Source organism: Convolutriloba macropyga, chromosome 10 (genome assembly GCF_964194025.1).
Source record: "Convolutriloba macropyga chromosome 10, txConMacr16.3, whole genome shotgun sequence".
NCBI lineage: Eukaryota > Metazoa > Xenacoelomorpha > Acoela > Convolutidae > Convolutriloba > Convolutriloba macropyga.
Window position 1 is genome coordinate 13,903,525 of NC_134477.1, and position 12,653 is coordinate 13,916,177.

At 37.4% G+C, this 12,653-nt stretch overlaps 2 protein-coding genes across 2 annotated transcripts in view; both read left to right on the forward strand.

Annotated features, from left to right (window-relative positions):
• LOC142347930 (WD repeat-containing protein 35-like) overlaps positions 1-12,653 on the forward strand; it is a 172,203-nt gene that overhangs the window by 57,876 nt on the left and 101,674 nt on the right. Inside the window, exons 12-13 of the mRNA XM_075399095.1 lie at positions 1,008-1,280; positions 2,417-2,465. Of these exons, the coding sequence (XP_075255210.1) occupies positions 1,008-1,280; positions 2,417-2,465 (322 nt within the window). The remainder of the gene's footprint in view (positions 1-1,007; positions 1,281-2,416; positions 2,466-12,653) is intronic.
• On the forward strand, positions 2,571-5,794 carry LOC142348652 (uncharacterized). Its single transcript, XM_075400081.1, has 2 exons — positions 2,571-3,123; positions 3,282-5,794. Exons 1-2 carry the CDS (start codon positions 2,761-2,763, stop codon positions 5,697-5,699), a joined length of 2,781 nt encoding a protein of 926 aa, XP_075256196.1. The 5' UTR covers positions 2,571-2,760; the 3' UTR covers positions 5,700-5,794.

Genomic DNA, 12,653 nt, shown 5'->3' on the forward strand with positions numbered 1-12,653 from the left:
AATTGGTCTCAATTTTTTAATCCCAGCTTTTGTTATTTGTTCTCAAACGAAGCTCGTTTTAATTCTACTAGTCCTGTTTGTCTTTGTATATACTGGCAAATATATAACCTTGTTGTTCCGATCCCCGATGAAATGCCGGTGAGCACCTATATATCAGACCAGCCCTATTTTGTGTGGAGCCAATTTTGGTCAATCGATACTTGCGAAGAGATGGTATCAAAAACAGCTTTTTATATATCATTATAACGTGATTTAACTATAAAGCCCCTTTTTAAATGCTTCCAGATTTTTTAAAAAAAGCATGGATTTGAGCTCTCTCCTAAAAAAAAGCACATCAACCGTCTTGAACTTAGGTTTAATAATGATTCAAGAATTTATTTCGTTTGTTCCTATGTCTCCACTACAAGAGGTTTTCAAGCAAAAAAGACGCAAAAAATCAGTTGTTTATCAAACAAAAACCTAATAAAAACCAGCAGCCATAAATGTGTTAGTATATTTTAATTGCTCTCGAACGAAGTTTGAAGCAATTATTGTAAATATGAGTTTTTAATGCAAAATTTTTGCTTGAAGCGTTTGTTCTAGAAAATACTGACTTCGTTATTGACTTTTTCACTCTATTTTTCCACATTTTTGAGTGATCTAAGTTGCGCTGTTTCTGAAATAAAGTTCTTGAGGGAATGAAAATCAAAGCCATTGTAGCTGAGTGGTTGAGATGTCAAGACTGCCAACCTGGATATCAATGAATGAAATAGAGTTATTAACTGGCTGATAGTAATATTTTACAAACTAAAAGATGCTTTTTAAATTATGCTTTTTCTAGGTGGCATCGATGAAATGGTTTGCATTTACAGCCGGATTATACATCCAACACAATAGTCAGCTTTAGATCACCTTGGGATAATTCATTGTCATATTTGATGTTAAGGGTTATAAAAAAGAATTGGTTGCATGGACTTTTTTTGGTAATTTTTTTCAAGATGTTTTGGCACGACCATGATTTATTTCAGGCTTATCCACATTGACAACCCGATGAGAGGCGTTGGTGCTAGCAGTGATCAGTCTTCATCTATTCAGAATGTTATGGTCACTTTTGACTCATGGGCCAAGGCTGACAAGGAGTCCTCAGACCCTATCTGTGCAATAGCTGCCTCAGAGAAAGTCCTCTTGGCTGCAAGAAGTTCTGGCACTGTGAATGTGTACTCTCTGCCTAAAATGAGCTTCAACAACAAACTCCAGACCGACATCCGGGCGTACAATCTTTACATCAACTGCAATTCCACGTTAGTTTGTACACTTAGCAACTGTGCCAGACCCAGCCTGGACGAAGAAATTAAGAATAACGAATCCCGTTCTATGGTATTTTCAAATTTATCTGAGCAAATTGTTATACGTCCATTAGTCTTCAGCATGTTTCTGCATTTTGTTCAGGTAGGTAACTTGGAAGTTCTTGTTAAAAGTAACGTGTACTTAAGATGAAACTTGAGCCTCAAAATTTGAGCTCTAGTGAAAATATAATCGCGAATCATTCATTCTGGTTTGCATAGAGGTATTTCTCTATCCCCGCAAATAATTCAGATATATAATTACGCCTTTACATTGAAGTCAAATCAAACAAAGTATCAGAAACTGCAATGCTATTATCGAAATGGAATTGAAATGAATAATGCATCCCATTAAATTGAAATAGAACTGAAAGAGTTCCATGTTTCACAGTTCGATGTTCAAATTTCGAGGATGAAATTGAAATTGTCCCAATCGGATGAAGCTTGCAAATGAACGAGCGCAATTGCTTTTTTTCGTATCTATTCCAACTTTCAACCGGAGAGAGACATTGAAGGAGATTCATTCTAGTCGGTCCTGTCCCATAAAGTAAGCAATAAGCAATGTGTGTAGTTAGTCCCATAAGTTGCAACGCTATCGAACGTTCGAAAAGCTCCCGACATGCAAATGAACAATGAAGTATGCTAATCTCTGCATGTTGTAAATTTGAACTTAGACATTTGAAGCGTTCGATAGCGTTGCAACTTTATGGGACTGACTAAGTATAGTCTGTCCCATAAAGTTGAAATATTAAGCGAACGTTCGAAAAACGCCAAAAACGTTCAATTGAACATCAATGTGATTTGTCAATTGTCATGTAATTTGTCATCAATGTTTTCTCCATTAAGTTTTCATTCATCAAAACATGTTTTAAATTTGAACTTTGACCCTTGAACTCTAACCTGTGGCTTTTGAAACGTTCGCTTATTTCATCTTCATGGGACACGCTATAGTTCTATAAAGCTGCCACGCTATCGAACGTCCAAGTTCAAATTTAAAACATGCAGAGAGCAGCACTTCGTTGTTCTTATGCGTTTTGGAGTTTTCGAACGTTCGCTTGCAGCTTTAAGACTACGTATGTGTCCGAATGTTTCAGACGATGCTGTGTTCTCGACATCTCCGGAGTCTTAGCCATGTGGGATATGGTAAGTTTGACCTCCATCGACAAATGAGTGTGATGTCATTATGGATGTGTGTTATGATCATACAAAGGTGGCTGGTACTCTTGTCTGCGTTATTGTCTTTTAAGGTCACAACAGTAGTAACTAATTGTGTTGTGAAGCTTGAGAAGTTACGGTTGTTCATTTACAGTTTTGTTTATTAAGAGGTTTTTTGGTGCGGAATTTCTACGATTGAATTCTACTATTGAATATTTGAAAAACATCGGAAGTTTAGGACGTCGAGTGGCGAGAAATATAACTAAACTATATTGCAGGAGCCATGTTTTTATTTAATTCCTTTACTATCTTAATCGCTCTTTTTGCTGCTATTAATTCTTACCTTTGGGATCAAGTGCAAGCCAGTGTGGAATGTCCCCCGTTTTGGGATCAACTAGAAAGCCAGAAAATTTGTTATATGGTCTTATCGTCATCATGGCCTGAGAGTGCAGATAGTGCTTTGGGTTATTGTGAGTCTTATTCGAACAATGCATTTACGGGAAGCCTCCTGGAGTTGAGTGAAGAGTGGAGTTTGAGGGAGTTGCAGCTTCCGTTGGTGGATTCCAGTTATTGGGTCAGTCCGAGAAGGTTCCAGAACTTGTACTACAACCTGATGTCTGGAGGGCCGATTTCTGACTCAATTATAGTAAGTTGCATTGTTAACATCGTTTCGTTTACTGCAATAAGTGAATAAATGTCTATCGAAGTTTGTCATGGGAATTTTAATGATTTCAAAAAACTTGGTCTAACTTTGGAATATTATTGGTCTGATGCTCACATCTAGTTACTGTACAATTGTTGTAGGAACCTGGAATTGGTGATTGCCTAATATTGAATCGATTCAATAACGGTTCTAGGGAGCAAGGCAACCAGCTGTATCCTTCCGACTGTGGACTTTATAAGCGGCCCTTTATATGTGCATTATATCCCAGAATCGTCGCTACACAAGATCACCACCGCTCTGAAGCAAAACAGGTTGCATTTAAAAGGAATGAAAATGAAGAGAAATGTTCTGTTTACTCTGATCAGCTTTCAAAATGTACACAAATGACGGTTGATGATTGCATGAATGGAGTCATAAAGAACAGCTGTGAGTACACGTGCTGCTTGTTGGGAGAAAAACATGGCGTTAAGGATGATTGCTCGGCCAATATTGACAGATTGTCTTCGGCTAGATGCGAAAGACTGAAGAAGTTTGGGTTCTGTCCTGAAATGAAGTTGAATTGGTGTGCGCGAACGTGCTGCGGCATTGAAGATACAGAAACTCCTGCAACCACACCAGAAACTAAGGGCATTGTATTGGATGCATCGAAGAGTGAATCGGAACCTGAAAAAGGTGTCCCAATACTGGATTCCGATTCAGACGTTTGTGATCAATTGGAAGACTTGGATTCCGCTAAGAAGTGTCTGGCACATGTTTTCCGTGAAGATAATTGTAATTCGAATTTCCTAAAGGACCCCTGCTCGAGAACTTGCTGTGAAGCTCAGCTCTTGAAGGAAGAAGACACCGAATCAAATTCTATGAGAAGGCACGGCTACTATACGCCATCAAGTACAACATCAACAACAACAACAACATACACTCCGTGCCTAGAATTTACTGACAACCTTGATGACTGCATTTTTAAAGCTCTCGACGATCCATCTAAATGCGACAGACAATGGTTCCGTAATAATTGCGAACAAACGTGCTGTTTTGTGGAACCACCTCCGTGTATATCAGAAGTGGACGAAAGAAGTGAAGCATATTGCCGTAAGAGGCTGCTTCAAGGTGAATGCAGGACTCCAAGAGTTTATAGAAAGTGTACCAGAACGTGCTGCGAAAATGTCGGAGGCAGTCCGAGTTCAACTACTTGGACAACTACAAGTACCAGTACGACAACCACTACGCATTGTGACAATACAACAATGAACGAGACAACGACAACCGAGTCGACCACGACCTCGCCTACCACCGAGTTTCAGCTTTGTAAGGAATACTACGATCGAGCTTCTGATGAGAAATGTGAGAAACGTGTTAACAACAGCAACTGCAAAACGCCAATTTCTGACGAAACTCGATGCCAGTACTCATGCTGTATAGCGATGTTCGAATTGACAACTGAGGCTCCCACAACCACTGAGGTGGTCACAACAATGGCTCCTGATGACGATGGGTTGGATGAATGCTCTGGACTTTCTGATGTCGGAAAGCTGCCATTTGACACGGAGAACTTCTGTGCTGCTATGCTTGTCGGTGACCTTTGTAGCTTCTATGATTTGAGGAAACTTTGTGAGTTCTCGTGTTGTATGAACGATTACGCTCATGACGAAGATAACCATGATAACAATGATCCGAAGCCGATTGATGATTGTGACGAGCAGCCTGAAGACGTCTACGATTACCCGTTTTGTGTGGAAACGTATACACTTGGAAGATGCGACAGTTCTTTTGGATGCGAAACAACTTGCTGCTTATGGGCAAATTTGTTCTTCGGAACCCAGTGCCTGGCTTACATCGACATCATGGGCTACGAGTACTGCACATTGAATTGTATGGATTGCCCATGTGGTTGTTCGAGTTGTACCTGCAACAGAATGTGCAAGCATGTATGTGAACGAACAGTCTGTCTCTATTGCGATAACCCATACGATTGGCCACCATCAACAGAGGATCCTAGTGAATGTTTAGAACTTACAAATGATGATTCGGGGGTCGATTGTGGAGCTATTGTGGTGATGGGCTTATGCGACAACCCAGTAAATGATGGTTCTGGGTTTTACGATTATGCCTGCAACTTTGCCTGTTGTGCTGCGTATCAGTTCCAATTCGAAAAAGGATCTGGATACACGCATGCGGCGAAGCGACAGTTAAACTATGATGGAACTACAATGAACACAACATCTCTACTCCATGACGCTACAACGGAAACAAAACCAGTAATTGCTACTGAAACCATAGTAGAGAATCCGGACTTCGAATTTTCGATCCAGGAACCAAATGTAACCAGACAAGCCAGACACGCGGTGTTCGATTACGAAGGATTGCCGTGTGTCAATCCGATCACTCTTCAGAATGACCCAGATTGCAAGTATGAAGCGAGGCAGAAGAGGGAATCCGAAAAGGAGTCGAACGTCGAGGCACTCAGCGCCATGCAGGTCATTGGCCGAGAGTTGCAATTGGAACCCTCAGTTGTTTTTACTGCTTCCATTTTAATTGTGATGAGAATTTGCCTCTATTGAAATTGTTTATAGTCAACTCAAGAACTCTTTGAAGTATATTAGATTCTGTAACAAATTATTTAACAAATATGGATGAATAAATTTAGTCAATTGTGTGAGTTTTCGTTGAGTGGATTGAAATGTTGCTAACAGCTGTGATCTAGATACTTCCTTAGAGTAGAGAATGAAAAGCGCTCAATTTCAACTGTGTGGGAATACTTTCTAATCCGAGACCTGGAGTTGAAGCTGCAAATTGTTAGAAACTTTTGGTTGCTATTAAATTGTATTAAATTTGCTGTCTTTTGTAATTTGTTTTTGCGTTTGATGATTCGCATGCTTGCTCCTTTTGAAAATTTCAAACGCAGCCGAAGGGTGAGGTTCTGTTTCATTGTTATAGCTTCGAAGCTGTGAACAGCGAGGAAATATTGCGGTGATCTTGCTTGGTTCTGAGGCGCTGTCTTTTTGAATCGAAGAGGAATTTTGGTGATTTTTTAAACAGCAGTATTGTGACACGATGTAAGCTAATGAGTCATAACTTCATTGGTTACTAATGAGTCGTAGATATTGGTTTTGATTCGCAACTAATGCCAACCTAGTTCATAACTACCTGTTTTTATTCCACGTTTTTGTCTGGTTGTCCATTAAGTATTAATCACAGGTCTCATGGTAGTAGAATGGTGCAATAGAGCTTTTTGTGTTATGCTCAAGCTTTAAGAATAGTTGCGATGTTTTACTTTCGAGAGCTTTCCAAAATGAATCGTGATCTGTATAAAATTCTATATTTGTTCTTTTCTTGGTCTCTGCTTGATTGATATCTGCGGGGTTTTTGTACTGCATCTATGAAGATAGTGTCTTTAATATAACATTAATTAATAGCCGCCGTCAGCCTCTCGATGGCCATTGTTTAGGAGTTCTCGCCTTTTAGAAGGCGGCATAGGCTCGAGAAATTTTGATTACTCGACAGTATACTCTAGCTACCAGCTATTAACGCTCTTGCTAAATCGATTTTATTTTAGGAAGAGACTTAATTTCTGGAAGTCACGAGTTTTGACATCGAGAGAAAACTTCGTTCGAGCAATATTCTCTTGATGTCAAGTCTCGTGACTTCAGAAAATAAGTCTGTTGCTTAGATTTTGAAAGAAGAGAATTTCTATAGCCTATGCAGCTTTCTAATTTCTATAGCCTATGCTGCCTTCTAAATTGACAGTCTCGCCAGTCGTTTGAAAGCACTTCTATGGTGTTTTAAATCGTTTTTTGTTTACATCCACGAACTGAAACAGTGAGTGAGGTATGTCAGGAGTTTCAGTTCGTGGATTTGAAATTCTTTTTAGTGCCCTGCGCAATACGGTCAAGGTCAAGAACAATAAATAATAAGATAGCAGATAAAGCCAGGGCAGTAAGTCTTGATACATTGTTATCAACTTTCATTTGTTTGCTGGCATTAGTAACTTAATTTACCAAGACTTACTGCCCTGGCTTTATCTGCTATCTCGTTATTTATTCTTGACCTTGGCCGTATTGCGCAGGGTGTTAAAAAGAATTTCAAATGCAGTAATTAAAACTGAGTGAGGTATGCCAGGAGTGACTTACGTAAAATAAAGAGCGAATTAAAACATCGAAGTGGTTTCAAAGGACTGGTGAAGCTGTCAATTTAGAAAATGGGATAGGCAAGAAATTAGAAAGCGGCAAAGGCTATAGAAATTCTCCTTTCAAAATCGCTTTTGAAAGAAGAGACTTAATTTCTGAAGTCACGAGATTGTAAAATTCGTCCGAGCATGTCAAATCTCGTGACTTCAGAAATTAGGTCGATTGCTAAAATAAAATCGATTTTGAAAGAAGAGAGTTAGCTAGAGTATACTGTCGAGTAATCACAATTTCTAGAGCCTATGCCGCCTTCTAAAAGCGAGAACGCCTAAACAATGGCCATGGAGAGGCTGACGGCAGTCAGCTTTCATTTGTTTGCTGGCATTAGTTTTATTAGCTTAGCCTTAGTTTTGAAGTTGAATTAAGTATATTATTAGAATCTAAAATGCACAAGTTCAAACACTTCGAACAAATTCAAACAGTTTTTAATTTTCTTTTTTAGCGATCACGATGTGCGTCAAGTTCATCAGCTGCGGAAATTTTATATAGCAAATTATTATGTAGAACGTTCTTTTACGCTCCCCAGAAGCAAATGCTATATGCCCACTACGTTGGGGAAAAGAATAGATTCGTTTCATCTTTCGTTGTTGACTGTCAAAGTTTGATGTTGCTTAAATTGGGGATGTTAGGTTCATTGGTTTTTTAATCAAATTAAAAGCTGGACTTCCACGTTTGACTTCTGACTTACATTACTCTGTAGCGACTAAATGTGTTTAGATTGATTCGTTTAATTTATGCGAATACCTTTTGGGTCAAAACTGAATTCATAGGAGATGGGATCAACCCGGTAAGCTCTGGCACCAGTACCGAATGGTTGCAGATAGTGCATAAAGTTAACAAAATCTGCCGATTCATTCTCGTATAATGCTTATGGTCCTCCGATTTAGGGGCAGAATTAAAGTGAGGAGCAAATTAGAAGTTTCTCGTGCATAAAGTTATCAAAGTTCCTAAGAGTTAATTGCTAATTGGTTTCGCTTATGGTATTAGTATTACGCTTATAGTCCTCCTATCGGAAGGCTCTGAAATCACAGCATTTGTCGAATCTAGTGAAACTGTGGGCCAAATTAGAACTTTTTTACGGGGTAGAGAAAATTGGTGTTCGGCGGTGCTTTTTTTGTTCAATCTCAAAGACGTGCAGTGGGGACAATTGCGTCTTTTTTCCGGCAACTTGGCGGTTATGTTGTTTTATAATGTTTTTGACTGTCGTAGAATGCTTTTATAATTTACTGCTGAGGCAGTCTTCTTGGTTTTAATTATTGTTTGTTTGGTTTGGTAACCCTTTGATTTGATTAGTACCAATTTCCAGCTGTTTCTAATAGAAGTGGAATTTCAAGTTGCGCAATTCTTCGCTAACTGTTTCAATCTCAATGTCGAGCAGTGATGCCACCGGCGGCTCTTCTCCGGCAGATTGAAGGCTATTTTATCATTCTAGAAGCTTTTTAACTGTCGGAGAATGCGTTTCTAATTTACTGTTGAGGCCGAGTTTTCATTGTTGTAATTATTTTGTTCGTTTTGTTGACTTTTTGATTCGATTGGTACCAATTTTAAGCTGTTTCTAATACGGGGAATAAGGGAAATTCAAATTGTTGCTAACGTTTTGTCTCTTTTTAATAGCTGCCGTCAGCCTATCAACGGCTATTATTTAGGCGCTCACCTTTTTTTAAATTCACTTTACCTTTTATCGGGTTTTTCGTTTGATAGAAGTCACGAGCCCGGTCATTAAGTCATAGTACATTATCAAAGTTAATTATGGCTATCAAAGTTCTTTAGAGCGATTGCTAGCTGACATTGGTATTAAGCTTAACAGGCTTCACTTGAAGCTGAATTAATTATAGTTTTAGATTTTAAGTGAAACTGCATATCGAATTAGAACACTTGGGAAAAAATATGTCAATTTCTATCTGTTCTTTCGTCTTGTGTTTCACTCCGATCTGCGTCAATGGCTGTCTTCCGGCAGTTTGGCTGCTGTGTTTAGGTTTTTGCCTACTTTATGTGCTTTTCGAAAAATTTGCGTACTCAATTGCTCTTGATAAACTTTTCTAGGCGTCATGTAACTACGGGCAGAAACTTGAATGTTTGCGCAGTTGGCTTTGCAGTGGTTTAAATGCGTGTAATCATTTGTGTTGTGTTCAACTACACACATTTTTATTGGTACCACAACGGCGCTGTAGAATTGTGCGGAACATCGAAACGTCGTCGTTTTCTTCGGTTTTAACGCGATTTCTTATTTTCGTTGATTTTATTAGTTGATCAAAAAAGGGTTCACATTTTGCTGCGAGCAAATGGCTCTCAACTAAATTTCAAAAAAATGTGTGGCAGTCATTGCTTTTTTCATTCTTTTGTTTTTTACTCTGAATTTTCATATATCTGAATCGTATAATGGAATGTATGGTATTTTTGAGCCAGTGGCGGGCAACGTTTTACAAGTATCGAGGCGCTTGAGAAGCAAGATTGTTTTCTGTCAAGAGCGGTTCGAACCTGTTGATGATTTTTTGAAGTCAAATTTTGTGCAGCGCAATAGCCAGTGGTTTTTTAGGCTGGTTAAATTGCTTTAATTTTTGATAAAAAAATTGTCTAAACAATATATCGCTCTCTTGATAGTGTTCCTTTGTTCACTGGAGGTATTTTTCTGTTTTCCTTCCTCTTCGAGTTTCTTTTTGAGTTTTCTTCTAAGTGGTGTTAAGGATTCGTTTAGGTCATTTTTAAACCTAAACTCTGATGGTGGTAAGTAATTGCTCTCGACTGGAGTTTGAAGCAATTAATATGAAGGCCGCTGGCGTTTTTGTATAAAATTTTTGCTTATGCGTTTTAGCGTTTTTGTTCTAGAACTTTTTAAACTCTTTTTGAGTGACTTTTTTGTTCCTAGTCAGAAATTAGGTATGTTGCTAAACAAAAACGTTTGTTAGGTAGAATGTTACAAGGCCCTGATAGCCGATTGGCTAATGTTTCAATCTATCATGCGCAGGACGTTGCGAGTTCGATGCTCTGCCCAGCCGGATTGTTTTGCAAACTTAAATTTATATAGGCTACACTCCCTCTTATTTTAATTGCCCCGACTATCATTCGAGAGCAATTTGTCCGGCATTCGTCGGTTTACGTTTTGTTTTAATTGTTGTTTTGGTCACTTGCTTGGTTATGATTAACAAAATGATATGTCCACTTTAAAAAATAGAGTAAATTTAACTTTTTTAGGTCAAAGAAAATCAATTGTATTATAAAGGTCCCTTGCAAAAAGGCTTTTGTAATCAACGATCCATATTAATTGATTGATTGTTTAAAGTTTTTCAAATTTTTAAGCAGCGTCGAAAACTGCATCTTATTTGTGTTTTATCTTTTTAATTGTATTCTATATAGAAGCAAATTTGCGAGCTCTTGTCTTCCTGAAGTATATTGTTTCAAATATATCAATTGAGAAGAATTTGTCTTCCAGGTTTTCCCAAATGTAGTTATGTTAATTTTTGTGATGTTTTTCAGAATTTACCATCGTGTTCGGTTTATAGAACTAAAAAATTTATTGGGGCCACTAAAAGTTGCTTTCTGGTAAAAAATTATTTTACTAAACGAGATTTTCGGGACACAAAAGTTGTTCCAGCTGGAGTCCATTCAACAATAATTTTAGTAGACATTTTTTGACCACTTTCAACTCAAAATAAATCGACAGCAGAAGAATCAGAGCGTGACAGTGTAAGGGCAAGGACGAACACATTCTCGCTTTTTTGTTGAGATCTCAACAAAAACAAATTTGCTATTTTATCTCATGGAACTCGTTTGTGTCCTCTAAGCAATCTGCTTTCCTTTTTGTGGAAATTTGAAGTCTATATAATCTACAAAAAATATATTTGAGTCGTTACGCCATATTGACGTAGATTTGGCTGTGCAGCAGATATTGTATGCATACTGATGTGTTCGACCTTGTCCTTGATTTATAATTTTGTTCACGCGAATTTATCACAGCTTGCCGAAGAAAATTTTTACTAGAAACTTTCTCGGATGTTTTCTGTCACCGTTGTCAAAAAATTGTGGATTTATTTCTTGCGACCAATTTCGAAAATAAAAATTAGAATTTTATGGTTGTATATAAGGCGTGATGTTTTCACCGTTTGAAAGATTATCACTGTTTCTGAAAATGAGCAAAAAATTTTTGTTGAAATTTTTGCTTTAAATGGTCAGATTTTTCGGTTGCGAATTTGCAAACCAAGTATGCATATAAGCATCTATAGAGATTCCTATAAACATTATTCAATAACTGGTTAGCACTGTTTTTGAGGTAAAGTAATGAATTTTTGAAATGTTTGATCGATATTTCAACGTGAAAGAAAAAATGAAACTCATGTCTTTTATTGGGTTTCATGTCTTTAAGAGATGTGAATAGCTCTATAATATTCAAAAAAATTTATTTTTATGCTATTTCAGGGCTAAAATATTTAGAAATCATTTTTTCTACTGTAAATGAATGCTTCAGTGGCTATTTAGTGTTTGTGAAACATTCATCATTTTTTTTGTCCAAAGTTGCTTCTGACTATACATGAGTGTATTAAGAGGCGACGCTTTTCTTTTGTTGCCTTATTCATTATTTGCTAGATTTACTTCAATTATTTGAAGCAGTCATTAAGCAGCTGTTGATTTTAATGAAAAAAAATAGCAGCTCCTAATTGCTTTCCAGGAGTATTGCTTTTCTTTTCCTTTCGTCTTTTTTAATAGCCGCAAAGCAATAGCTGGAAATACTTTTGGCCTTCTCTTTGGTTTTTTTGGACTCTTTTAAAACAAAGTTCACTTTCTCACAAGTTGTTTCTGGTTCATATGCGGCATTTTGACATTGATGTTTACTGTTTTTATTGGATTTTTTAAGTGATTTTCCAAGCCATTTATTGTCCAGTCTAGGAATAGTCTTTGTTTAGTCAATGAAAATTGTTTGAATTGTTTCAGGAATTGTCCTGCGATGTTTTTTTTGTCGTCAAGATTTTTGTTCCGACCATATGACGTCCCTATCTTTTCAAATCTATTGTTTTTTTATGCAGTTTTGTCTTAGTGGTTCACTTTTTTTAATTTATTTGCATGATTAAGTTTTCGGTCACACGTGATTTACTTCTCTCAGAAACAAGTTTCCTCTCTATCTGAATGACTTTTCGTTATTTGTCATTGGAGAAGTTAAGTTTAACTGAGTGTGTCACCCTAATTGAAGGTTTTTTATGGCACCTTATAAACGCAGCAATAAGTTATACAGCTTCTGTATCAATATAAAATTTCAGCAATTAATAAAAAGACGGGAAAATTCTCTTTTCCGTCTGTTTTTTGTCGTATTGAAACCAATTTCTACAAAGCTATGGGTGC